The following is a 26,928-nucleotide window of genomic DNA, read 5'->3' on the forward strand; positions in this document are numbered from 1 at the left end:
TAAGTGTCTGACTTGATTTCGGCTCAGATCATGATCTCCCAATCATGAGGATCAAATCCCACCTCAGTCTCCGTGCTGAACTGAGCATGAAGCCTGCTTAAGATTCTCTCTCCTCTGCCCCTCTCCCTTTCTCCCGTACATACACTCTCTCTCTCAAAAATAAACAAACATTTAAGGGGCACCTGGGTGGCTCAGTCAGTTGGGCATCCGACTTCGGCTCAAGTCATGATCTCGTGGTCCGTGGATTTGAGCCGCGTGTTGGGCTCTGTGCTGATAGCTCAGGGCCTGGAGCCTGCTTCAGATTCTGTGTCTCCCTCTCTCTCTGCCCCTCCCCCATTTGTGCTCTATCTCTCTCTCCCTCTCTCTTTCTCTCAAAAATAAACATTAAAAATAAATGAAAAATTAACATTTTTAAAAATTAAATTACAAGAGAAGAAATCTTAAAAGAAAATCATTGACTGAGGATCCAGAAGCTCACAAACGAAAAGCCTCCCTCCAGCTGGCTCATTTCTCATAGCACTGCTACTCGCTAAGTGAAGAAAGTCAGGTTACCTCAAGGCAGCTCCTGGATTCTGGATTCAACCCCTAGTGTCCAGAGCCCAGTGCCAAATGCTCCCTATCCCTCCAAAGCAATCCCCAGTGAGGCCCCTGGTCTTCCGTGAGCCCCACCTTCCTTTTCTGTGTGTTCTCCCTTTTAAGAAGAATCAAGTAGAGGCATAAAATCAAATACAAATCTCTGAGTTCTGCTCTTCATCTCAAAAACTTGTAAATCTGTCCCTGATTAACTCAGGAACAAAGAGAATTCCAGAACTGACATGAGTAAGGCTCTGTCTTCAATTCTCCATTAAAATCAAAAAGAGTTCCCAGACCAACAGTGATACTTACACAAGTGGACCGCATTAAGGAAATCCAACATACAAAAGTCCAATCTTTCAAAACAGATGTGTTAGGTCAGTGGTTCCCAATCCTGGCTAATCATCATACTCAACAGGAGAATAAAAAACAACCACCACCACCACGAACAACAACAACAACAACAACAACAACAACAGATTCCCAGTTCCTACCTCCAAGAGATTTGGATTCAGTGTGTCCAGAGTAAAGCCCAGAAATTTCTTCTTTTTGAAAAGTTCCTAGGTGATTCCAATGATAAACTAGGTTTGGGAACCACTACATTAAGGGATATTCACTCACTTTATTAGAAGTTGTACCACGGGATTCCTTTAAATGGCTATACCCTCTGCCCCAAGCATTTAATATAAAAGTTTTAGAATTTGGTTAATCAAAGTTAATCTATATACCATTTACCAAGAACATGTCTTCTATGTTAAAGTCCTCTAGGAGTGGCCACACTTAGGAAGATTATAGAAAGATTATAAGTGTCCATTAAGGGGCCCACTCACCTCATATTTTCTGTAATTCACCAACAAAGCCAAGAGGACAACAGCATCATACCCATGCTCCCTGCGACTTGGGGGGTGGGAGAGTATCTGTAACATGAACCAGAAATGCATGAGTGCTAACTCCTAGTTCCTAGGAATGCTGACAGAGAAGATTTGAGGAGGCGGTTTACCCAAAAGAGAAAGAGAGGATGGGGGAAATGACCTACCTGTAAAATTGCTTCAAATATGCTGTTGATCATCACATACTCTAGGATAGTGTTCTGGCTGATGTTATCTGTCACCTAAATGCAATAAAAGGCTTTTTAGGGGCGCCTGCGTGGCTCAGTCGGTTAAGCATCTGACTTTGGCTCAGGTCATGATCTTATGATTCAGGGGTTCAAGCTCCACATTGCTCGCTGCTGTCAGCACAGAGCCCGTTTCAGATCCTCTGTCCTCCCCTCCCTCTGCCCCTCCCACGTTGGTTCTCTCTCTCTCTCTCTCTCTCTCTCTCTCTCTCTCTCTAAGATAAATAAATATTTTTTTAAAAGGCTATTACTGAGGCACTCTACTATCTCAAGTATAACTCCTCCCCCACTAAGAGAATCAGAAATGTTAAAACATTCTACTAGATACTTAGCAGACTTTTAATAAGCACCTCTGAAGCTGCCAGAGCCTTAATAGTCAGACACTAGAAGGGTAAGAAATGAGCAAATTAAAACTTCCCGAATCTCTGAATGTACTGTTTCTCTCACACCCTCACTTAAGCATTTACTTCAGTTTTGGGGGGGTTTCATTCCTCAAATGCACAGAAAGAAGTTTATGATCCAGAAGACTTTGAGTGATGGCAGGGAAAAGGAATTACTTGAAGTAAATGAACAACACCCCACCCTCCTCCCACTAGAAGGTACAGGCCAGCTTCCAGTTATGTCAAAATCAGAACAAATAACTATTCAGAATCACAAAAACTGTTTCCAAATGAGACCTGATGAGAAGAGCAAATCTGACAATTCAGAAGACAAGAATTCTGCAGGGGTAGTACCTCTAAAGTGAGAAATATCATGTATCCCATAGGCTAAAAATGCCAATGGTTGCAAAGAGCAGCTTCCAGGAAGTGAAAGCCCATTCATCTAACTTCCTTCTACACATTCACACGCAATGGAGTGATATGATGCCCCAGCAGAGAATTTTTTTTTCCTCTTTTCCTTTCTAACTTTGGGCTCAAGCATTCAAATAAGCTTGCTCCTACTGTAATACCCTTGATAGAGAAACATATAAATGGGTCACTTACGGTCACTAAGCAAAGGAGAAGTTTCAGACATAAACTCTTCAGACTTTCAGAACCTTCTGCACAAAGCAATGAATCCAAACTCTCCATCAAGTTCTGAGAAAGAGATCCATTAAGTATTAAAACATACCAAGTAACGTCTCTACTGTGTCTCTGTCCAACTCTGGGTTTATGTTACACAGGGTAATGTGTACAACATTCAATGAAGCAACCATATCACTCCTTCAGGCCTAGCCTTTGCAAGATCAGACAAAGAAAAGTAAGACTTCAAAGTGTAGCTATTTGGGGAAAAATGCTTTAGAACAACAGCACAGAATAATAAAGAATTCACTACTTCATCAAATGAATGTTTGCAACCTATCATTCTCATGACCTTTAGAACAGAATGGAGTAAGGGTGCCTGAGTGGCTCAGTGGTTAAGCATCCAGCTTTGGCTCAGGTCATGATCTCATGGTAGATGGGTTTGAGCCCTGTGTTGGGCTCTGTGCTGACAGCTCAGAGCCTGGAGCCTGCTTCGGATTCTATCTCCCTCTCTTTCTCTGCCCCTCTCCTGCCTGCATGCTATCTCTCTCTCTCTCTCTCTCTCTCTCTCTCTCTCAAAAATAATCTAAAAATTTTTTTAAATGTTTAATAGAAGTAAATTTTTTAAAGGCTAATAACAGTGGTTGAATAATAAATTAAAAACAATAAACTAATTCAATTAAATTAATTCAATTACATTAGGAAAAAATAAGTGGTTAAAAAAAGTGGTTAAAGACCAATAATGGTTAAAAAAGATTAATAATGGTCAAATAACTATAGATAAGTTGCACTATCTGATAAAATATATCATTTGATGGAGGCACGCTGAATAAACAACAAAGAGACAATATCACTACTAGCCATCACTGGCCGTATACACTATCCAACAAAACTAGCTGTGTCCACCTTGGTCGATTCTACTAGACAATGTGACTGGAGTATATCACTTGTACTAACAACCAGCTCTCAGACCCAATGTAATCAAAAGATGAAACCCTCACACGCTACAACAGAAGGAATAAGAAAAGAAATATTTTACATTAAATGAAGGAGGAGAATGAATGAATAGGATTTAGCATGCTGAAAGCTCAAGTGAAGGTTCAAAATTAGTTACTTCAATTCAACAAATATATGGTGAAGGTCTACTATATGCTAAATATTGTGCTTTCAAAGAATTCAAGAAGAAAAATAAGATAATGGCCTCTGCTCTCAAGGCATTTTTAGTCTACTGGAAGAGAAAAATAAGCAGTTTTAATTGAATGGTTACTATGACAGAAATATACATGGAAAAGGGGAATTATCTCAGAAGTCACCTATTCCAAGACTCCTAAGGGGTGGGTTATATTTTGGAAAATCAGTAGGAGTTAATTAAAACTTGATGAGGAAAAGAATTCTAGACAGGCAATAGCATGATCAAAGACACATGAGGAATGAAACGGCCCTGGGTGTGGAGTTAGAACACAAGTAGTTTATTATTGTGAAAGTACAGAGGGAAACACAGTGGTGAGAGAGACTAGAGAAATAAATAGGGAGCAGGTCATGAAAGCTATATAAAGTTAACTAGGGAGTTTGGTCTTTATCCTGTTATTGATGGGAAACTAATGAAGGGTTTTAAGCAGCAGAGATTTGAGTGTAAGATACATCACTGTGGTATCAGTGTGGATGACAGATTTAAAGATGGTAAGCCTGAAGGGAGGGAGACAAATGAGGACTAATCTAGCAATTTTCTGAAGAAGCTGCCATGTCTTATTTGCCTGTGTATCCCCTGTGCCTGGCACATTGGAGCCTAACCAACATTTGTCAAAAGAATGAATGAAGGCATCACTGAAATGGTTCTGGTGAGAGATAATGGGGACATTGGCAGTAGGGGAAAAAAAGCAAAGACAGGTATGAAAAATATGAACTGAGGCAAAATTAGATGAACATGGTGATCATCTGGATATGAAAGATGAGAGGAAGAGTCAAGGATGACTCCAGCTTTTGGCTTGGGTGACTGAGATGACAGGAGAGCCCATTCTAACAGGGAATGAATGAGGAAGAACAGATGAAGGGAAAATAAGGAGTTCCGTTTTGTAGATGTCAAGCAAGAGGTACTTTAGGGATGTATGAGTGGGTAAATTCAGCAACTGCTTACAGAGTATACAACTCTGAGCCTCATGAGGGGATGTTAAGACTAACAATAGAGACTTAGTAATCAGCAGCATATAGACAATAGTGAGAACTACAAGAATGAGAGCGAGACCTGAGATTTTACCATGATATATACATAGGAGCAGTAGAGGCTTGGAAAACTGACTCCAAGTACTAAGTCTTCATGTACTTACAACTATATGTTCATAACTTGTAAAAAATAATCTGATCGCTATAAGGATTCTTTGTCACATAGATTATTTCAAATTCAGAGAATGACAGAAGACTAGTTCTTCAAAGTTCATATTATAAACAACATTCACTCAAGATAGTGTCAAACATTACAAATCAGATATCTGATAAGGGACTTCTATCCAAAATATATAAAGAACTCCTACGACTCAACAATATAAAACAAATAACTCAATCTAGAAATGGGCAAAGGATTTGAATAAATATTTCTACCCCCCCAAAAAAATATATATATACATATATATATACACATACATATATGAGAGACAAAAACAATTGTTGACGAGGATGTGGAAAAACTGGAATGCTTATACACTGCTGATAGAAATGTAAAATGGTATACTAACTTTGGAAAACAGTTTGGAAGCTCCTTGAAATATTAAACATAGAGGTATCATATGACCCAACAATTCTCCTCCTATGTATATACCCAAGAGAATTGAAAACATACATCCACACAAAATCTTGTTCATGAATGTTCACAGCAGCATTATTGATAGTAGCCAAAATACTGAAATATCCCACACGTCTATCAACCGATGAATGAATAAATTTGATGTGGTACATTCATAAAATGAAGTATCAGCCATAAAAAGGAATGAAGCACTGACACATGCCACAACACGGGTGGACCCTGAAAACATTATGCTAAGTGCAAGAAGCTAGACACAGAAGACCACGTATGATTCCATTTAGATGAGATGTCCAGAATAGGTAAACCAATAAAGACATAAAGCAGATTAATGGTTGCCAGGGGCTAGAGAGAAGGGGGAATGGAGAATGACTGCTAATGGGAACATGTATTCTTTTTGGAGTGATAAAAATGTTCCAAAATTAACAGTGAATATACTAAAAACCACTCAATGAGGGGTGTCTGGCTGGCTCAGTCGGTAAAGCATGTGACTCTTAATCTCAGGGTTGTGAGTTTGAGCCCCATGGTGTTGGATATAGAGATTACTTAAATATAAAATCTTAAAACAAAAAACCACTGAATTACATACTTTAAAAGGGTGAATTGTATATGTGAACTATCTATCAATAAAGCTATTACTTTAAAAGTGTCAAACAGTAGAAATAAAAATTCTGGTAAAGCCATTATGTAAATAAGAAAACTTAAGTTTAGAACTAAAGTTACCCCTGTATATTACATTACCCTTGTTATATATTATTTGAGTTCGTAAGTGTTTTTAAGAACGTATGAGCACATGATACAAATCATAAAATAAACTGCTCAGTCTTTATCCTGCAGGGGAAGGATACTTCAAATTTGAATTTCAAATTTTCCTCTATTCAGATAAACAAATTTGTAAAACAAAAATATCCAAATTCAAGAACAAATTCAACCATTTCTATCCACCTGAGTGCCAATCTTCTAGTACATTAACTGTCTGCAGATGGTATCCGCAAACAGCTGTCAGAAGCAGCCATCCACAAGCACATCTACAACTTACGCCTCACCTTCATGCACAACTCTGCCTTGTCAAAGCCCATCAGCATGTTGATGATGTCAAACCCAGAGGTAGATTTATTCTTTTGATGGACTCCTCGAATGAGTGCACACAAGGTCTGCAGAGATTAGAGAAAGAATTCTTTTGTAGAAAGGAAGTCTCAAAACGTGAAGGGCACTGGATCTGTCGCCTCACATTGCCACCTCAGAACCTCCTCCTTACACAGCTGACATTCAACTGCTCTATCACTCTAAGCTTCAAAACAGTCGGAGTCTTACTACGTGCAAAATCCAGACATTAAAAGAGGAACAGCACTTGAAATTGTTGCCATCTTTTTTGTTGTTGTTTTTTAGTCATCCTCTTTTCAAAAATTGCATTGCAGACAAAGACTGGAAGGTGAATTCAAAAATAACAACAGTTCTTGAGCTTGAGTCATGGGATTGGTGGAGCTTTTTTCCTTTACTTAAAATTCATTACCGTATTTACATTTTAGTTTATAATTCTTAGTATTTTTTAATAACTACAAAAGTTATTTTGGTCCATATGATAACAACCAGTTGCTTCAAATCTTAAATTCATGGGGCGCCTGGGAGGCTCTGTCAGTTGAGCGACTGACTCTTGATTTCGGCTCAGGTCATGATCTTGCAGTTCGTGAGATCGAGCCCCGCGTTGAGCTCTGCGCTGACAGCGTGAAGCCTGCTTGGGATTCTCTCCCTCTCTCTCTCTCTCTGCCACTCCCCTGCTCGTGCTCGCTCGCTTGCTCTCTCTTTCAAAATAAATAAATAAACATGAAAAAAAAATCTTAAATTCATTATAATCTCCATTCACTACTGACTAGCTGTGTAAACCTGGACAAGTTAGTTAACTTTTCAGTGCCTCAGTTTTCTCATCTATAAAATGGGAATGACAATAATAGCACCCATCTCATAGGGATGTTGTGAGAACTATGAGAATTAAAACACTTGGAATAGTCCCTGGAACTTTCTTAATGCTCTAAGAATAGTGCCTGAAACTTTTTAAAGCTCAACAAGTATCAGCCATTTTAATAATATACTATATTTTTATGGGTTACCAAGTGACTTAATGTCAATTTACTTCCACTGAACTAAAAACAGTTTACCATTCATGCCTCCATAGTGAGCTACTGCAATTATAGGAAGTACAATTTCCAACTTTCATTTCAGCTTTCAGTGAAGCCCTACAACTGCAATACCCAAAATGCAGAATCTACTGTTAACTTTGTTAACACAACTACAGGGTAAACATGGTCCTTCTTTCTGGGACATCAGCTCAACAGGTAATTTCTACAATCTATAGATGAGAAAACTGGGGCTCACAAAGTGATTTGCCCAACTAGGAAGTTAGAAACTTAAACCCAATCTATCAAAAGTTCCAGGGGTGCCTGGGTGTCTCAGTTGGTTGAGCGTCCAACTCTTGATTTCAGCTCAGGTCATGATCCCAGGGTCATGGGATTGAGCCCCACATCGGGCTCTGTGCTTAGTAGGGAAACTGCTTAAGATTCTCTTTCTCTCACTCTGCCTCTCTCCTCCACCCGCATGCTCTCTTTCTCTAAAATAAAAAAATAATATCAAAATTTCCAATAAAATCCTTTATGTTGTCATGGATTCTTCATATTCTAAGCTTGTCAATCACTGCCCTAGCTACTCAGCCTGATCTAAGATGCACCGGAGTTACTGGACTACAAACTTAGAAATTTTGCCCATGATTCATTCAATAAAAATTTACTTCTAAAGTCCTACTTGCCAGGCACTGTACTATACACTAGGAACAAAGTACTGAATGAAACTAACAAAGTCTTTGCTCTCAAGAAACCTGTAATGTATCCCCATTATCCCAATGCTTGGCACATAACAGTCATTCAAGAAATAATTATTCAGTGCATCTTTCCCATGAATATGTGACTTAGCATTAAGAACAATGATTCTTAATGTTTTCTGAGTTACAGACCCTTTTGAGAATCTGACGAAAGCTCTCTTTTCAGAAAAAAATAGCCACATACACCTAAAATATTACATATAACTTCAGGGAGTCAAGGACCCTCTGAAACCTCAAATTAAGAACTCCTGATCTAGTGAGAAAATACTGTTTTAAGAATAATCTCTTCTGGGAGTGCCTGGGTGGCTCAGTCGGTTGAGTGTCCAACTCTTGATTTTGGCTCAGGTTGTGATCCCAGGGTCATGAGGTCAAGCCCCTCATCAGGCTCTGTGCTGAGTGTGGAGCCTGCTTAAAATTCTCTCTCTCTCTCTCTCTCTCTCTCTCTCTCTCTCTCCCTGCCCCTCCCCCCCGTTCATGCTCTCTCGCTCTCTCGAAAATTAAAAAAAAAATTTTTTTTTTAATCTCTTCTGATTTTTGCTAGACTAACCATCCCTACCTCATAGTTTCCCCTCTATCTCTTCCTTTCCTCAAATAATCAAGAATTCTGTCTATCTGTCTTGGCTTTAGATCAAATCATACAATGAACAAGATGACTAGTATAAGTGTCAATTTGTTTAGCCAGGAAGCTGGCTCAACAAACATGGCATAGATGTTTATTATTTAAAGGGGAAAAAAAAAACTTCATACCTAAGGGCAATTTTAGGTTCCTCAGGTCCCAACAGATGTATTATAACTCCTTTCCCCTATTAAACAGGACTTCCCCAGTCACCCAGCTATATACCTGTAGTGCATTGACAACTCGAATTGGATGTTCCTCTCCCAGAGCTTGGATACAGTGTTGAAATAAGCAATTAATATTGTCCTTGATCTTCATTAACTCCTCACCATCAAGAGATTCCAGCTTGCCTTCTAGGTACTCTAAATTCACCTACCAAGGGAACAACAGGGATATTATTTTTAGTAACGTTTTCAGTGTACTGTATTTAATGTGAGTGCATTTTAGTGTCGCATGTAGAACACAGGAGAAGGCAATTTCGTTAGTAGGAAAATCCAGAGATACCATCAAGTTTACCTTCATAAGGAAGAGCTCCTCCCAAAATCGTGGACTGCACTTACTGGGGTCCTCTGTCTGAAATCAGAAAATAAGCAGTTCAGTGTCCCCAGCTAACACCAAAGCATTAAGAACACATCTGAAAGGGTCACTTACACATAATCAACCTTATCTTTCAAAATTAACTTTGAAAATGCTTGGTCATTCTAAACTGCTATAATAGGGAACAACAGTTTTGGAGGTTTTTTTCCCCCAAATGGAAGATACTGTGCATAGATACATATTTGCGTGCCAGAAGTTAAATAATGGCTCAAAGAGTCTCCCCCCAAATCTTTCTCTTCTAGCAAGAAGTAAACCTAACCAACTGATTAAGATAGTCACATTATGATGTCCCTATCGCATCTGTATGTTCTGCAAAGCCCTTTCACATAAATGAAACACAATGGCCCAGAGAGCCAGGTATAGTAGATACTATCTGTATCCTCCTTTTAGAAAAGAGGATCCACAAAGTTAAGTTACTTACACCCATACAGGATCCAGAACCTGAATCACATCAGCAATACCGCATGGTTTTACAACATCTTGTCCTGACTGCTTCTACTTGCCCTCCTGTATGCATTTAGTCCACTGTACAGAGCTTGTAATATGGCCTTCCTTAATTCAAATTGGTCCAAAAGGTTAACAAAAGTATAGTGCTAAAATCCAAAATTTCTTAGCAATAATTTTCAAACAGAAGTTCTAAAGAGTCAGAGGCTTCTGGTTCAGGAGCAAAATAAGAAAAAGAGAACCTCAACTTTAAAGGAAAACTAATGACATAAAACCAGTAGATCAATCGCCCACTATCACCCATAAGTTGACCTTTTAAAATTACTACCAACTAATATATTCATTAGTTACGAACTCTTGATCTATTAAGAAAATACCATACTAGGAATCTCTTCTGGACTTTTAACTAAGAATGACACAGAGAAGCAACATTTCTGGCATTCTCATAAGGTTCTCATTTAGTGATTTCTTTCCATCCCCTTCTCCTAGGAGGGGTCACACACTGCCTCTCACACTTCAGTGATGTCATTTTGCTATCTATATATGAAACTCAGACTACTCATGGTGTTGGCACTTCCCATCCTCAAAGCTCACGCAATCAACAATTCTATGTATGCCAACCCTACTTCATATAGAGAGAGCTCTAACAGGACCCAAGTACCCACTCATTTGCTCCATACTGTGCTGATCTGCGCAATTCTGTATTAATTTTGTGCATATCAAACGGTCTCTAAGGTTTCCCAAGAGTTAGATGTTTTACTTGATCACATTATTTATTCTGGGCCATGTGACAAAGATGAACAAGTAAGGGCCCTAGAGTCAAACACTAGGGTTCAAACCATGGCTCCATCACCTTCCAGCTGTGACCCCTAGTTTCCTCATCTGTGAAATGCTCTTTTACATAGCATATGTGAAAACATAGCACTCTTGCAGCATTCTTGTCAGAATTAGAGATAATGAACTTAGTAATGCACTTAGAATAATGCCAGGCACATAGTAAAAATTCAATACTTAGTAACTCTTTTTAGAAGTATTATTCTGTTTTACATATGCTAGCTATGATCAGAATTTCAGAAGGTAAGTACCCCTGCAGAGTATCTAATTTACTCTCACCTTCCCTGACAGGGTAAATTTTAAAACAAAGGCTTGGATCATGGTCAATCAGCAGTTATGAAGACCCAAAGAAATCTTCCACCTAATCACTAATAATTCATCAGTTATCTTATAGAGTTGGACAATGAGAGAGACTAAGTAATTGTTCCGTCCACTAGGTACTTGAGATGAAATGTAACAGTTCATCTTTTTTTTTTTTAAGTTTATTCATTTTGAGAGAGAGATTGAGAGAGAAAGAACAGTTCATCTTTTAGAATCATAGAATTCTAGGACCAAAAGGAACTTCAAGGAATATTTAGGATAGAAGAGTCCGTAAGTTGGGTCATGCGGGTGACAAGTTTCTTAAAGATATTCAGAAAATATTGGTGCCTAGGTGGCTCAGTCAGTTAAGCGTCTGACTCTTGATTTCAGCTCAGGTCACGATCTCATGGTTTGTGGGTTCAGGCCCCGCATCAGGCTCTCCACTGACAGCGTGGAGCCTTCTTTGGATTCTCCCTCTCCCTCTCTCTGGTCCTCCCCCACTCACACACTCTCTCTCTCAAAATAAATAAACATTAAAAAAAAAAAAAAGATATTCAGAAAAAAAAGTTCCCGAGGTTTCCTCCCTCCTTTCAATTGTTTTACCCGGCTCATGGCAACAATCTGTAAGAACAACATAACAACAATACATATAAATTAATACATGATCATAATCTCCACCAGGAGAGAGCTCACTCTCATCCTCATCCTCATTCTCCCTCTAAAGAACTAGAAGGTAGCAGGCAGAGGTGAGCTTATTTCTCATTTTGGTACAAGAAAGTAAGGAGTCAATCTGTGCAGAATTGTCAGAGCTCCAGGCCTTACCATGAAGATCTCATCATACATCAGCACCACTTTTTCCTTCAGTGGTTTTTTGGAAGCTGAAGATTTCCGGAGCAAACCCCCTCTTTTCTCCACCTGTGCCATGGTTAGAGAATCTGTGAAAAGAAAGCCACAGTCAGTGCTCAAATGCTCTCCAAGATGCTGGATGGTCTGTTGAAAAGCTCTCAATGGGAACTTTTCTAAGAAAAAGAAAAAAATGATAAACCATGTAATAGATCTTGTGCATCTGTCCAACACCCCATCCCCTGACCAGGTAATTTCAAGGCTTAAATCATTGCTTGGCCTACAGCAAAACACATTTTACATCTTTAAAACCTGCCAGTGGACAAGGCTTACACCAGATCCAAAACCAGGAAAGAAAGTGTAACTAGCTCCAACTAGAATAGATCTGGCCATATATCTGAGGTTGATGGAAGGAAGGCTACAAAGCACACATTGCCCACAGACTGATGGTGAAGTTAAATTACAAGTATTGATTGAGCTCAGGACCATTAAGGCAGGAAGTGTGCTGCAGACTGATGTGCTCCATTGATTTCCCCAAAGTAAGTAAGTCCTCAGCACTGCAAAGTACTTGGCCTTCACTGCCTCATAAATCACACTGCACTTGACTGTCTTCAGAAATTCCTCTGGAAAGAGACCCAAGGCAGAAAATAGCAGTTATAAGGACAAAAATTAAATCTGATTTCAAAATAACCAAATATAACAATCTACTTCTGTCAAATCTAATTATATATATAACACTATTACAGATCAAACTTCAAAGTATTTTTCAATTCTTTTATAGAAGCAATTCCATGAATCACGCCCAATTTCCCCATCTTGTTTAAAGGAATTTCAAGTTTTTACAAGGGAGAACTTGAAATCCCACAGGTCTCCACTGTGGATTTACACATTTCCCCTCACTTCCCAGATTCTTTCTACTGTTGACAAAATTCCTGTCTCTCTCTTAAATTCTAGGCTCTAGTTGTGAAACTTAATCTCATCCAATGGCAAGTGTGGGCAGTAGCAAGGAGGCTGATTTTACTTCCAGACAAACCCAAAGCAGCAGAACAAAATTAATTTTGTTCAGTGACTTTTGGAAAATATGTGCTACGTTTCAAATCAAAGTCAAAATTTTATTTAAGGAAGAGATGCATCCAACACCTAAAAGACTGTATCTCAGACATGGCCTTTCTCTAATATATATAGCCAAAAAGGAGATTTACCTTTGAGCACAAAAAACACAAAGCACAGGAAATTTCTCCAACTAGATATCCAGCATCTTTGGCACATCTTATCCTTTTTTTATAAGCACTATGGTCCAGAGAAAACTGAAGGAAAAAAAAAAACTAACAACAACAACAACCAAAAAAGAGAGAGAGAGAAGATTCTTTGGGGCAATTTATACTATATTGATCATGGCTTTACCTTAAAGCATGAAATACAGCCTCTGTCCAAAACATTCTTGTGTCTTTTAAATAGGTTGTCAAGAGGAAGCTGTCCTTATCGGGGGAAAATAAATTGGAAATCAGCAAGATCCTATTAAAATAAATCAAAAGCAATGCAATTCTAAACTTAGTAGATACAGACCTTTCATGTGTTCAGCTTCAACCAGCTGATTAGCAGGAATAGCAGGAACCACTAGTTTCTAGGTGTGAGAAGCACCTGTTTACAAACATGCCCCTCTGAGGATTTATAATTGGGTTACAGCTAATCAATGTCCACCCCAAATCTAATAAACTCACTTTCTCTATTTCAGAATCAATACTTTCTAATAAGCAAAAGGGAATAGGAGAGGAGGGAAAAACAATTCCATCCAAAGTACCAGATTTCCTAAGAAGTTAAATTCTTTTCATCACTCTTCCTCATTTGGAGCAGGGGGGGAATTCAGCCAAGAGCCTTGTCTCATTACTCTCTGTCACCATCACAGACAATTGGAATTTACCACCCAAGGTGCCTGAAGTGTGACTGGAAACTGACAAGAGTCTCCTTCTCCTGCCAGCACTTCTAACCCATGGAACATAGAAAAAATTGCCTCTAGGGTTGAGGACTGAGAGAAGTGTAGAACTCTGTATTACAAAGTTTTGGGGGAGGGGGGATTTCAGAAATTAAGCCTCTGCTCTTAAATTTGAAAGTAAAATATCTGACTGGTAGATACCAGACTGACTGGTAGAACACATCCGTAATGTGAGTGTAATTTATTTATGTCTTCTCAGGGTTTTTCTCCCTTTTGTAGAAAACCCCTCCTGTTTGTAGAAAACCAGTAGCAGCTAAGGAGCAGCAAGGCATTATGGACCAACCAACCAACAAAACTGAGACTGGAACGCTAGGTTCCAGCCACCTAGATGAAATGGAGCAAGTCACTGTGTTTCCCAGTTTCCTTACAAGTAAAACAAGGCTCTGGACTAGACATATCATTGAATAATTCTCTCAGCATCACTGAAATACCACAAACACATAAGAAACACCTAGGGGCACGTGGATGGCTCAGTCGGTTAAGCATCCAACTTCAGCTCAGGTCAAGATCTCACCATTCATGGGTTCAAGCTCCACGTCAAGCTCTGTGCTAACAGCGTGGAGCCTGTCTTGGATTCTCCCTCCCTCTCCCTCTCTGCCCCTCCCTGACTCGCGTTTTTTCTCTCTCTCAAAATAAATAAACTTAAAAAAAAAAAAACAAAAAAAAAATCTAAATGTGGTTAAGACACTAATTTAGGCACTATGGGGTTACAAAAATGAAACTACAGAGCTGATCCTCTAGGATCTTTCAAACGACTGGCAGAGACAGACACATCAGACACATGATAACCCCACAGCACTAGGCGAATCATGCGAAACAGAGTAAAAGTACAAAGAAAATGCTATGGCATCATGAGGAAGGAAAAAAAGCATTCTGCGACTACACTATGACCTCTGTTGATCCGGGCTTTTAAATCCTTCTGGCGAAGCAGTAAATACAGCAAAGCCACTGTAATCCCACAGAAATGCCATCTTAGGCTTTAACACAGTTTCTCAGAAATAAGATATAATAGGCAAAATATAAAAAAGAATAAGGCAACATATCAATCCTAATTTCACTTACCATCAAATTTAGGAATGGTTTCAAATCCCCCAACCCAACAGTAAATGGTATATCAATGAAGTCTTTTATTACTAAACCTCAGGGACTGCCAATCCCATGACCCACAGAACAACTTCTCTCTGAAAGACTCAAGTCATACAACTTTTTAAGAATTCTATCTTAAGGCAATCCAGCCACGACTGTCTTAAATGCACATCATTTCATATCCCTTCAGGGTAAAACAACCAAATATCAAGATTTTAAAACCTAAAGCCAAACTCTGCCAATGCCTAATACACAAGAAATGCTAGTTACACTAAGCAAGTTAGTTATTCATTGACTTTACTGTCTTCTTGAGCACAATACATGCCAACTCTAGTAGCAGAAAATTAATTTAAAAGAAATTCACTCTAATTTCCAGAGAGTTTCCAGAGTTAATCTATCAAAAGTCTTGGTATTGTATCTACATGAGATGACAGAGGCTAATGAAACCCGAGGTAATCAATTCACAATATATGTAAATAAAACCACAGGGGTGCCTGGGTGGCTCAGTCGGTTGAGGGTTGAGTGTCTGACTTCAGCTCAGGTCATGATCTCACAGTTCATGAGTTCAAGCCCCGTGTTGGGCTCTATACTGACAGCTCGGAGCCTGGAGCCTGCTTTGGATTCTGTGTCTCCCTCTCTCTCCCTGCTCCTCCACTGCGCACATTCCATCTCTCTTTCAAAAATAAATAAAGATTAAAAAAAAAATTTTTTTTTAAACCATCATGCTGTTACGCCTTTTATACTGATGTATGTCAGTTATTTTTCAATAAAACTGGAAAAAAATCTAAAAGCAAAACAGCTTGGGGCGCCTGGGTGGCTCAGTCGGTTGGGGCATGGGCATCCGACTTCGGCTTGGTCATAATCTTGCAGTTGGTGAGTTCGAGCCCCACGTCGGGCTCTGTGCTGACAGCTCGGAGCCTGGAGCCTGCTTCAGATTCCGTGTCTCCCTCTTTCTCTGCCTGAGAGAAAGGCACTCTACCCCACTCCCATTCTGTCACACTCTCTCTCTCTCAAAAATAAACATTAAAAAAAAGTTTTAAAAAATACTAAATAACAGCAAAATGTCTTGAGTTTTAGCCCCAATTCTTATACACTCATTCTATAAACTTTAATTTCCTTTCCTTCCCTGGGCTTCAATTTGCCAATCTGTAAAAAGCAGCACTGGCAAGTGTGTTCAGAAAAGGGAACCTCTGTACAGTGTTGGGAATGTAAATCAGTGCAGCCACTACAGAAAACAGTATAGAGGTTCCTCAAAATATTAAAAATAAAACTATGATATGATCCAGCAATCGCACTTCTGTGTATATATCCAAAGGAAATGAAATCACTGTCTCATTAAAGAGATACTGGCATCCCCATGTTCACTGCAGCATTATTCACAATAGTCAAGCTATGGAAACAACCTAAGAGTCTTATCCATAAATGAATGGATAAAGAAAATGTGGTATACACATAAAATGGAATATCATTCAGCTACAAAAAGGGAAGGAAATCCTGCCATTTGCAACAACATGAATATGCCTATGTGAGATGATAGATGAATGGTGTTTTTTTTTTAATTTTAATGTTTATTTACTTTTGAGAGAGAGAGAGAGAGAGCAGCAGCAGCAGCAGCAGCAGAGGGGCAGAGAGAGATGGAGACACAGGAACTGAAGCAGGCTCCAGGCTCTGTGCTCGCAGCACAGAGCCCAACGCAGAGCTAGAACTCACGAGCCATGAAATCATAACCTGAGCTGAAGTCAGACGCTCAACTGACTGGGCCATCCAGGTGCCTCATGCATGAATGTTTTAATTAACCTTATCATGGCAATCATTTCACAATGTATATGTGTATCCAATCATCACATTGTGCACTTTAAATTATATATCGATGTTATATATTAATTATAATCTCAATAATATAACAATTATATCTCAATTCAATAAACCCGGGGGCCGGGGGGAGGCCATGGAACAGTTCTCTATAGGCTTCCAAATTTAATGGACTGGGGTTCTAGGTTCATACTGGTAATGGACTGTTAGCAAGTATCACCCTCTCTTCACTGGTGAGTGAAGCTCCAAAACACTACCTATAGGTAGATGCTGAGGTAAACATCCTACAACATTTCAACCAGTACATAAGAAAAGAAAAAGGAGAGAGAAAAGGAAAAAGGAAAGGAGAAAAAAAAAATGAATAAAAACCAATGTGCCCATCTTCTAGAAAGAAAAAACATATGCACAGATCAGGCATTCATTCATTCTACAAATATCTGTTGAGCACCTTTTTGGTACCAAGCACTAGGGATACAGAAGTTAACATGACAGACAAGATTTCTGCTTTCAGAGTTTTCATTCTAGAGTGGGGAAAAGATAACAAACAAGTGATAAGTACCTTGAAGACAAACTATATAGGGGGACTACATTAGACTGAGAGATTAAAGGCCTCTATGACAAGTAATATGTGGGCTGGAACCAAAATAACAGGAAGGAAACAGCCACATGAAAGTCTTGGCAAAAGTGTTAGAGGGAAAGGCATAGAGGGAATGGCAAATGCAAAGTCTCCAAGATTTGAACATACTTGGCGTGTTCAAGGAACAGAAGAGCCAAAATGCCTAGATTATAATAAACATTTCTTTTTTGAAATGTTGAAAGGTTCCTGAAGTGGGTATTTTGTGTTTTTTGTGAGTTTTTTCCATACATAAAAAAGAATTCAAATGTCCATCAGCAGAATGGGAAGATTATAATTTATTCGTAGAACAGGGTACTACCCAGAAATTTAAAAGAACAAATTACTGAAAAAATACTGATCGCTTTCACAGATGTTGAATAAAAACCTCTGAAAGAAAAGAGTACAAACAAATGATTCTATTTATATGAAGTTCAAAGACAGCAAAATTAATCCATGGTGACAGAGGTCAGAACAGTGGTTACCTCTGGTGGGGAGATGAGTGGGAGGAAGTGGCACAAGGAAGCCTACTCAGGTGCTGAAAATGTGCTCTATCTTGATCAGAGTGGAGGTCACACAAAGAAAAGAAAGAAAATCATCAAGTTGTACACTTTCCATTACGTAAGCTATTCCTTGAGCTAAAAAAAAAAAAAAAAAAAGTCTGGGGGCCCCTGGCTGGCTCAGTCAGTTAAATGCCCCCAACTCTTGACTTTAGTTCAGGTCATGATCTCACAATTGTGGGATGGAGCCCCACATTAGGCTCTGCACTGACAGCACAGAGCCTGCTTGGAATTCTCTCTCTCTCTCTCTCTCTCTCCCTCTCTGTCTCTGCTCCTCCCCCACGCACTTGCACTCTCTCTCTCTCTCTCTCAAAATAAATTTTAAAAAAACTTTAAAAAATAAATATTTTTAAAAAATAAACATATAATAATTTTTTAAAAAGTCTGTGCGATCATACGTATATGAAAATTAACAGCACCCATGCAAAACACTAGAACTAGCAGGGACCCCAACTTGCACACTCAGGACACTAATCAAAAATAACAACCAAAACATTAACATTTGCTTAACATTTACTATGCACCAGGCACTGTTATAAGCACTTTGTATACATTAATTGGTTTTATCCTCACAGACCTATGATCCTGGAACTTTACCATAAGAAAACTAAAGCATAAAATGGTTACAAAAACAAACAAACAAACAAAATAACAAAAAAAAACTTGCCAGTGTGAGAGTAGGGACTCAAACTCAGCCACATGTTAGAATCCCTGCTCTTAAACACTATGCTACCCTGTCTCTCAAAAGGCAGAAGAGTGGGCAGAAGTGGTGTAACCTATATATAAACAAAGCTGAGGATCTGCAGAGAAACTGAGATGAGGTTCCAGGCCAGTTCTCAATGAACAAACTTTAGGATGTCCAGATATCTTGAGTTTCAACACTCTAGTCTGCCAATGGGTAGAAGTGCCACCGTAAGTAGTAAAAGATACATATGCGCGTGTCTGACACATGCATATATATATATAAATATTGTATATAAATATTGATAATGGTAAAGTGAAAAAGACATACAAATGAATGGAATGGTAGAAAAACTTGGAAGAAAACACTGGAAAGGAATCTGTCTAGTAAAGTTGATAGATGTATCCAATAATGGTAATAGAAAAAAAAAACAGCTGAAAGTCAGTAATATCCACAAAAAGATTTAATTGATAATAACTTTTTTAATGTTTATTTTTGAGAGAGCGAGAGAGAGCGAGCACAAGTTGGAAAGGGGCAGAGAGAGAAAGAGGGAGGCACAGAATTGGTAGCAGGCTCCAGGCTCTGAGCTGTCAGCACAGAGCTCAATTCGGGGCTCAAACTCACAAGCTGCAAGATCATGACCTGAGCTGAAGTTGGGACACATAACTGAATGAGCCACCCAGGCGCCCCGATAAAATTTTAATTGAGCTTAGTCAGTGCTCTAAGGATAATTCTCCACCAAAATTTGATAATAAACGGAAAGATACAGTAAGGTAAGACAGAAAGATGAAATGCAGAGCAAGTCAAGTATAAATCTATACAGCTCTCAGCTTAGGAACGATTATACTTTGCTACCACTGAGCTGTGATCACTTGTTTCAGAACCTCCTGAGGTGCCTCCTGAAAATGTAGATCCCTAAGCTCCCTTTTCCCACTACTGAAACAGACTTTTCAAGATAAGGACTAGGGGTCTAGATTTTTTTTTTTTTTTTTTTTTTTTTTTTTTAGTACAGTTGACACTAGGGGTCTACATTTTTAATAATCACCCCAGGTCAGTGGTTCTCAACTGTGGCAATTTTGCCTTCCAGGGGAAATTAATGACTGGAAACATTTTTGTCTGTCACAACTGGGAAAGGAGATACTATCATCTACTAGGTAGGGGAAAGCTAACATTCTACAACGCACTGGACAGTCCTCACAACAAAGAATTATCTGGCTCAATATGTGAAAGTTAACAAGGTTGAAAAACTTTATCCCAAGTAATTCTGATACTCACTAAAGTTTGAGAAGTACTCATCAAAGCATTGAAACTCATCAAATGCTTTGAAAGGAACATCTAAACATAGGACCATTCTGAGAGGATGAATAAAACTTGTCACCTCTAGAAAAGGCACTGGAGCAGCCCTCACCTACTCCCAGCTCATTCTCCCCACACCACCTCACCAATGGCATCCCCTCCCTTAGGACCTCAGCCCCAGTTTGTCCATCTGTGATAGATCACTACAAGACACACTGACTACAGTAATCTAAAATGCTTCAAGTGAAGGAGATAAAAATCCTGTCTCCCCAGAAGCTGTGGTTAGCTGAGTCAAATATTATCATTGTCCAGGGGCGCCTGGGTGGCGCAGTCGGTTAAGCGTCCGACTTCAGCCAGGTCACGATCTCGCGGTCCGTGAGTTCGAGCCCCGCGTCGGGCTCTGGGCTGATGGCTCCGAGCCTGGAGCCTGTTTCCGATTCTGTGTCTCCCTCTCTCTCTGCCCCTCCCCCATTCATGCTCTGTCTCTCTCTGTCCCAAAAATAAAATAAAACGTTGAAAAAAAAAATTTTAAATATTATCATTGTCTGATCACTGGCCATTCACTCAATACACAAGAAGCAGTATGTTTATAAAACCAGAAATATAGTCTCCTGCCCTGGCTCTCCTAAAAGTCCACAATTTCTCCAGAAGCATGGGTATACATGTGTGTGTATGCGTATGTATATGTGTGTGTGTCTAATCTTTAGGCAGAAGTTATCTGCTCCCTAAATTCTTCCGAAAGGCATACCACACTCTTTAAAGGTAAATACTAGCACTATAAACATTTAAGAAAATGTAGACGATTTCTACTTCAAACTCCAACCCTTACCTTCTCAAACCAGTTCCTAACATGCCTCTTTCTTTCTGAAGGACCGAGGATTTAGTTCACTTGCTGGATTCACATCCTACTGTTCCAAGTGGTTCCTCGCCACAGCTTCTCTCATAGCATGGGACACTGGTTCCCCCAATTCCACCCCACAGACTGTCTCTGAAGCATATAATGCCTTTCCATTTTAATGGATTTTTAGTGCTAGGCACTCCAAGTCTCTCTTATCTCCAAAATAAAAACAGAGTGAGGTCTGCACTCATGAAGCCACCTCTTTGAATTTCTTCATGGAGAGCTAAAGGATAGGCCACCATCCCCTCAGGCTATCACTTTTCTTTTATGAAGTCCTGGGGCGGGAACTCATCACTCATTCCTCCAAATCTTTCAGAGCACAGCCTTCCAATCAAGGTGATATATGATAAATAACACTACTGAATACTGACTATATAGTTGGCACTGTTCTCAGTGCTTTAAATATACTTTATTTAATCCTTTAAAGTAGATAGGTACTATTGTAGTAGGTACTTAATTACCATAATTTGACAATGAAGATTTCACTTGCCAAAGTAAAACAGCTATAGAAAGTGGTAAAGACACTAAATCCTTCTCTGGTAGTCCTTTGTCCTAGCAGAATATCCCAGTAGTGCAAAAAATCAGGTGTTGACTAACGGAATACTCAAAATCCAGATTCAGTTAAAGTTCTGCGGAAACTCCAAACTGACATCCATAATATCAACGTTCCCACCTTATCCAAGAAAAGTCAGTCAAGTCAGGACATTGTCTGACAAGCATCATCCCTATTTTCTACTAGGAAAGAACCAGCCTGATTCAGTAGGTACATGAGCCACTATGGGGCAGCATTCACATCTTGCATGTGCTCTACAGGGCTCACCTCAGAATGGGTGTTTAGCTTACACTTGAAAGTAGAAATAGGGGCGCCCGGGTGGCTCAGTCAGTTAAGCGACCAACTTCGGCTCAGGCCATGATCTCACCGTTGGTGAGTTCAAGCCCCGCACTGGGCTCGATGCTGACAGTTCGGAGCCTGAAGCCTACTTCAGATTGTGTCTCCCTCTCTCCTGCCCCTCCCCTGCTCATGTGTGCTCTCTCAAGTGTGCGCTCTCTCACTCTCTCAAAAATACATACATACATACATACATACATACATACATACATACATACATACATAAAGGGGTGGGGGCGCCTGGGTGGCTCAGTCAGTTGAGCATCTGACTTCGGCTCAGGTCATGATCTTGCAGTTTGGGAGTTCGAGCCCCACATCGGGCTCTGTGCTGACAGCTCAGAGCCTGGAGCCTGCTTCAGATTCTGTGTTTCCGTCTTTCTCTGCCCCTCACCCACTTGCGCCCTGTCTCTCCCTCAAAAATAAGTGAACATTTAAAAAAATGTTTAAAAGAAAAGGAAAAAGGAAAGTAGAAGTAATTCAGGGACTTTCCTAAGACTAAGCAGCAAATGGCAAAAACAGGAATTTCCCAATCCTTACTCTAGGTATCAGCCACTGTCTGCATCCACTAGAGGTGAAGTAGCTTCACAGAAGAGAATTCAGTCTGGTCCCAAATGAATTTACTGAGTCTGCCTACTTGCACAAACTAATAATACAGATGAAGAGGTTTAAATAAACATGACTACCTCAGGTTCCCTTTCAAATTATTTTATACAAGAAGGAACACGCTTGCACCTTCATAAGGAGGACCCAACTCCAAACTGACAGGCTTTCGGGAAACTTTGACTGAAAATCACATTTTTCTGACATCTCCCAGAATGAGAATTCATTGTAAGAACCTCTTCTCAATGAGCTGGAGCCTCCTGTAAATTAATACTGTCCATCTCCTGTTCAAGCCCTGAACCTCCTCAAGCAGCACGTCACTCATATCTTCTTCATTTCCTTTCCTGTTCAACCATACAAGCCTCATGAATACCACCTAAGTATAAAACGAAAATTCTAAGACAGACTCTCATAATCTTCTTAAAACCCAACAGGTAACTGCAACCTTACTAAGTAAACGGATTTCTTGCTGGCTTAATAACTAACATTTATCAAGACCTTATAATGGCACAGGTAAAGCATGAGACAAAAAGGGGACCCAAAATTACTAAGTTATGGTACCTGCCTTGAGAAGCTCACTGCTGAATGCAAGAAGTGCAGATTCCAATTCTTCCTTATCAACAAACAAAACAGACATCATTTTCCCCAGGATTTTTTCATATATGGCCTCACCTACAGAGAGCTATGGCCAAGATATTAAGCTCGCCAGGCCTCCTTACTTCCAGCTGTCTCCTAACACTTCCCTGTGCACACCCCACAAACAACGTGATCTCAACAAACCAGATATCCCCCCTATACCTGTTTCCATAGTCACCCCAACCCTTAAAAATTTGCTCTACTTTTTCTAATCCATATCCTGGTCAGTGAAATGCCCATTCACCCAATCTCTCAAATTACAAACCTTAGCCTACTCTCTCCCTAGTCACTAAGTTATGTTGCATATCTCAGAAATATTTGTAAAATCCATACCTCTCCTCTTCGTTCCCAATGCCACACGTTATTCAGACTCTAGGTAACTAGTTCACTGACACATTTCTCATTACTTTAATTCATACATCTGTCACTCCCTAACATAAATAACTCCAATGGCTCCCTACTTTCCTTTCAGTCTTACCTCATGGCAAGTTCCCCACCAAACATCCTGCTTAGGACAAATTTCTAATACTTAAACATCATGTTATTTCTTGTCGTCACACTTTCACCATGCCTTTGTGCATGCTGTGCTCTTGAACTGGAACACCTTATTTGTACAAGCTCCTACTCATCCTTCAAAACCCAACTAAAGTAACTCCTCCTTGCAAAAATATCCTTGACTCTCCCACACAATGGCAATATTCCCTTCACACTGTATAAATTTCTTTATATGGATATGTAACAGTGCACTATAATTTTCATATGAATGTTTCTCTGATGTCCTTGAGAAAAGATACTCCTATTTCTAACCACAGGGCCAGTTACATAGTATCTACTCAATAAATGTGTGTTGAATAAACAGTTCACCTTCATATATCCTGGACCAATTTGTGATTGGCTGTTTTCCCCAAGTTTTATGATTTCTGAACTTGACTCTATGTGAGATTCCAACTGTCACAACTGCTTTGAGTTTTCAAGGGTTTTTAAAAATTCTATTACACAAATGTTGAACGAATGAGTGAATTATAATGCCTAAACATCCAATGAAATAGTCTTGGGGCACCTGGGTGGCTCAGATAGTTAAGGGTCAGACTCTTGATTTCAGCTCAGGTCTCAATCTCAGGGTCCTGAGTTCAAGCCCCAGCTTTGGCTCTGAGCTGGGCCTGGAGCCTACTTTAAAAAAAAAAAAAGTCATAAACGCTTCCCAATTGACTAAGAAGAGTGGGAATCCCCCCTTTACAATCCTAACAAGAAGGATCCACCTTTCCCTAGACTGATAGACTTGATATCCCAAAAACTTTCCCCTAGGAAAGTACTGTGCACACAAATCCAGCTGAAGACACACCCAAAATAATTCCATTAACTTGTGCTTAAGACAGGAACACAAACCATACTTGTCCTGGTTTACAAAGTCACTGGGAACTCAGAATAGCAAAGAAACCGTCCTCACTAAGCTCAAAACTTTTTCTGGAGAGAAAGAAAATGGGGAAGGTCTGATGATCCAGAAACATTTTTCAGTCTGGCCCAAGTTCGCACTTCCACAGTCTCCAAAGGCAGCATTCCCTGGCTTCTGATAGCTCTCCTTCCTCAGAGAACCTGCTTCTTTTCCTCTATTTATTTCTTCCCCACGCCTGCCTGGGAACAGGTTCATCTCCCAGGCTTGCACCAAGTAACCCTGAGAAAACACGGTCGCTTCATTGATTCTGGGTGTAAGGTGGACTGCAGCCCGTCAGAGACTGAAAAAGGGGGCAGGATGAGGGGCCTTCCAGGACAACCGGGTCTGCCTCTAACCCTTCTCAGAGGTCCTGTCCAAGGGCCCTCATCCCAGGGCCAGGCTGGGCTGGGCAGAAGGCCTCCCTCGAGTGGGGACAAGCTGAGTGGGAGAGGCTCTGGAGGCAGCTTGAGGCGGCAGGATCAGCCCCACGCTCGGGTCAAAGGTCAGCATCTCGGCAGCTAGGAGGACCCAGCAGGGAGTGGGAGGGCCGTGACCGGCACCGGAAGGTCCGAGGGACCAGCCGCTGGAGGAGCGAGCCGCTTCCAGCCCCCTCCGCCGCCCGGGCCCAGCCTCCTAGCCGCACGCAAACTCGGCCCGCCTCAGCAGCTGCCCTCCCCCTCCCCCCCGCCCCCCGCCACCACCTTCGTCCCCAAGGCGAGCGCAGGCCCCGCCCCCAGACCGCCTCGGGGCCAAGGCCTAGTCCGACAGGAGCTGCAGGGGTTGGTCAGGTTCGGGGACCGACCCGGGCCGGCGCCGCTTACCGAGCCCCGGGCTCCTCCTCCACCACCCGCGCCGCTCCCGGACCCGCTCGCTCCCGACGCCACCGACGCCGCTGTTACTCTCGGCTCACGGACGCGCTCCCGACCTCCCCCGACCCTTCCCCCGGCCCACGGTGCCCCGCCGGGTCCTAAAGCCCGCTGTGTGATAGGTACGTCCACGCCCGTTTCCTGAGCCTGGCTCAGACCATGGTTCCCAGCAATCATCGCAAAGACTACAACTCCCGAAATGCACCGCGAGAAATAAATTAGCCAAAGAAACATCTATTGAGAGTCTACTGGACACAAGCTGCAATAGCAGATTTTCAAATATGGGAGAAATATACATACACACTTTTTAAATACAGCGGACTCTGAACTCGACAATTCCATTTATAGGAATAAAGATATATGTTCCAAGATGTTTATGGCAAGTTTGTAAATGAAAAATTGGAAACAAATCCATTCAACAAACAGTATTTTGTGCCTAGTGTGTTCAAAGTAACATGGGTTAACTGGGCAAGTAACTCCTCTGAGTCTCAATTTTCTCTGTACAAAATGGAAAATTTTAAAAAAGATAGGCTGCTGGGGCACCTGGGTGGCTCAGTGGGTTAAGCATCTGACTCTTCCTTTCAGCTCAGGTCATGATCTCAAGGTTCCCAGGATCAAGCCTTGCTTTGGGCTGCCTGCTGATAACACAGAACCTGCTTGGGATTCTCTCTCTCTCCCTCTTTCTCTGCCCCTTTCCTGCTTGTGCTCCCTCAAAAATAAGCATTTTAAATAAATAAATAAATAAATAAATAAATAAATAAATAAATAAATAATCAGACAGTGAGTTATCAAGGGCAGGCTTAGGAAGGCTCAAGTTGTAAATGCTCTGAAAATTCAGAGAAGGGAAAATTCCATGTCAATCTCTGGAGGCTTCCTGGGGGAAGGTGAAGATGGAGCCAAGTCTTAAAGGAGAGGGTATAAAGGTGAAGCAACATAACACACTGTCCATGCCTATGTCAAAGAAGTTAATTAAATACAGATTCAGACAAGGGTTAAGTTTAGAAGGCCATACACTGAGTAGGTAAGAGCACAACCTCTGGAATACTGTGAGAATGAATCCTAAAACTGCTACCTATTTGCTGTATGTCTTTGGACAATTACTTGAGCCCTTTAAACCTTAGTTACAGGGTGCCTGGCTGGCTCAGTAGAAAGAGCATGAGACTCTTGATCTTGGGTGGTGAGTTCAAACCCTACATTGAGTGTAGCAATTACTAAAAATAAATATACTTAAATCAATAAATAAACCTTTGTTTCCTATCTGAAAAACAGGGATAATAAAAGGCCTATGTCATATTGTTTTGATTATCCAGCCTTGAACCCTTCCTCTCATATTCTGAGGGCCTCTTCCTTTGGGTATATTCTTGGTAGAAAACCAGACCTTGAGCAGCCAAAGTAAGTGAGTTCATATGACCTGACTTTGACCACTAGGTGCAGCCTCCAAGGTTTTGACTCTTGGCCAAAAGATGCAAAAATGAAGGGATGGTCAAAATTTATTCATAACAAGTATACCCTGGCCAGATGATTCCTGCTGAAAAACAGTCGTGCTTCCTATTTCTCGGCCTTCAAAGAGTATCTTG

At 40.5% G+C, this 26,928-nt stretch overlaps 1 protein-coding gene across 3 annotated transcripts in view; it reads right to left on the minus strand.

The window, feature by feature from the left end:
- Positions 1-25,439, minus strand: part of ARMH3 (armadillo like helical domain containing 3) — a 174,827-nt gene extending 149,388 nt beyond the window's left edge. The window contains exons 1-8 of one of the 3 annotated variants that reach the window (XR_008292164.1): positions 12,475-13,299; positions 11,968-12,080; positions 9,487-9,543; positions 9,196-9,342; positions 6,529-6,636; positions 2,671-2,763; positions 1,610-1,684; positions 1,404-1,490 (exon numbers count right to left, since the gene is read on the minus strand). Coding sequence is in view for 2 of the 3 variants with exons in the window: in XM_053207305.1 (XP_053063280.1) it covers positions 1,404-1,490; positions 1,610-1,684; positions 2,671-2,763; positions 6,529-6,636; positions 9,196-9,342; positions 9,487-9,543; positions 11,968-12,080; positions 12,475-12,514 (720 nt within the window). In the remaining variant the exon portion in view is untranslated. Of the gene's footprint in view, positions 1-1,403; positions 1,491-1,609; positions 1,685-2,670; positions 2,764-6,528; positions 6,637-9,195; positions 9,343-9,486; positions 9,544-11,967; positions 12,081-12,474; positions 13,300-25,306 lie in introns of those variants that run through there. The other 2 variants (XM_027062918.2, XM_053207305.1) reach the window with 2 other exon arrangements.
- Between the last annotated feature and the right edge of the window lie 1,489 nt (positions 25,440-26,928).

Source organism: Acinonyx jubatus, chromosome D2 (genome assembly GCF_027475565.1).
Source record: "Acinonyx jubatus isolate Ajub_Pintada_27869175 chromosome D2, VMU_Ajub_asm_v1.0, whole genome shotgun sequence".
Lineage (NCBI taxonomy): Eukaryota > Metazoa > Chordata > Mammalia > Carnivora > Felidae > Acinonyx > Acinonyx jubatus.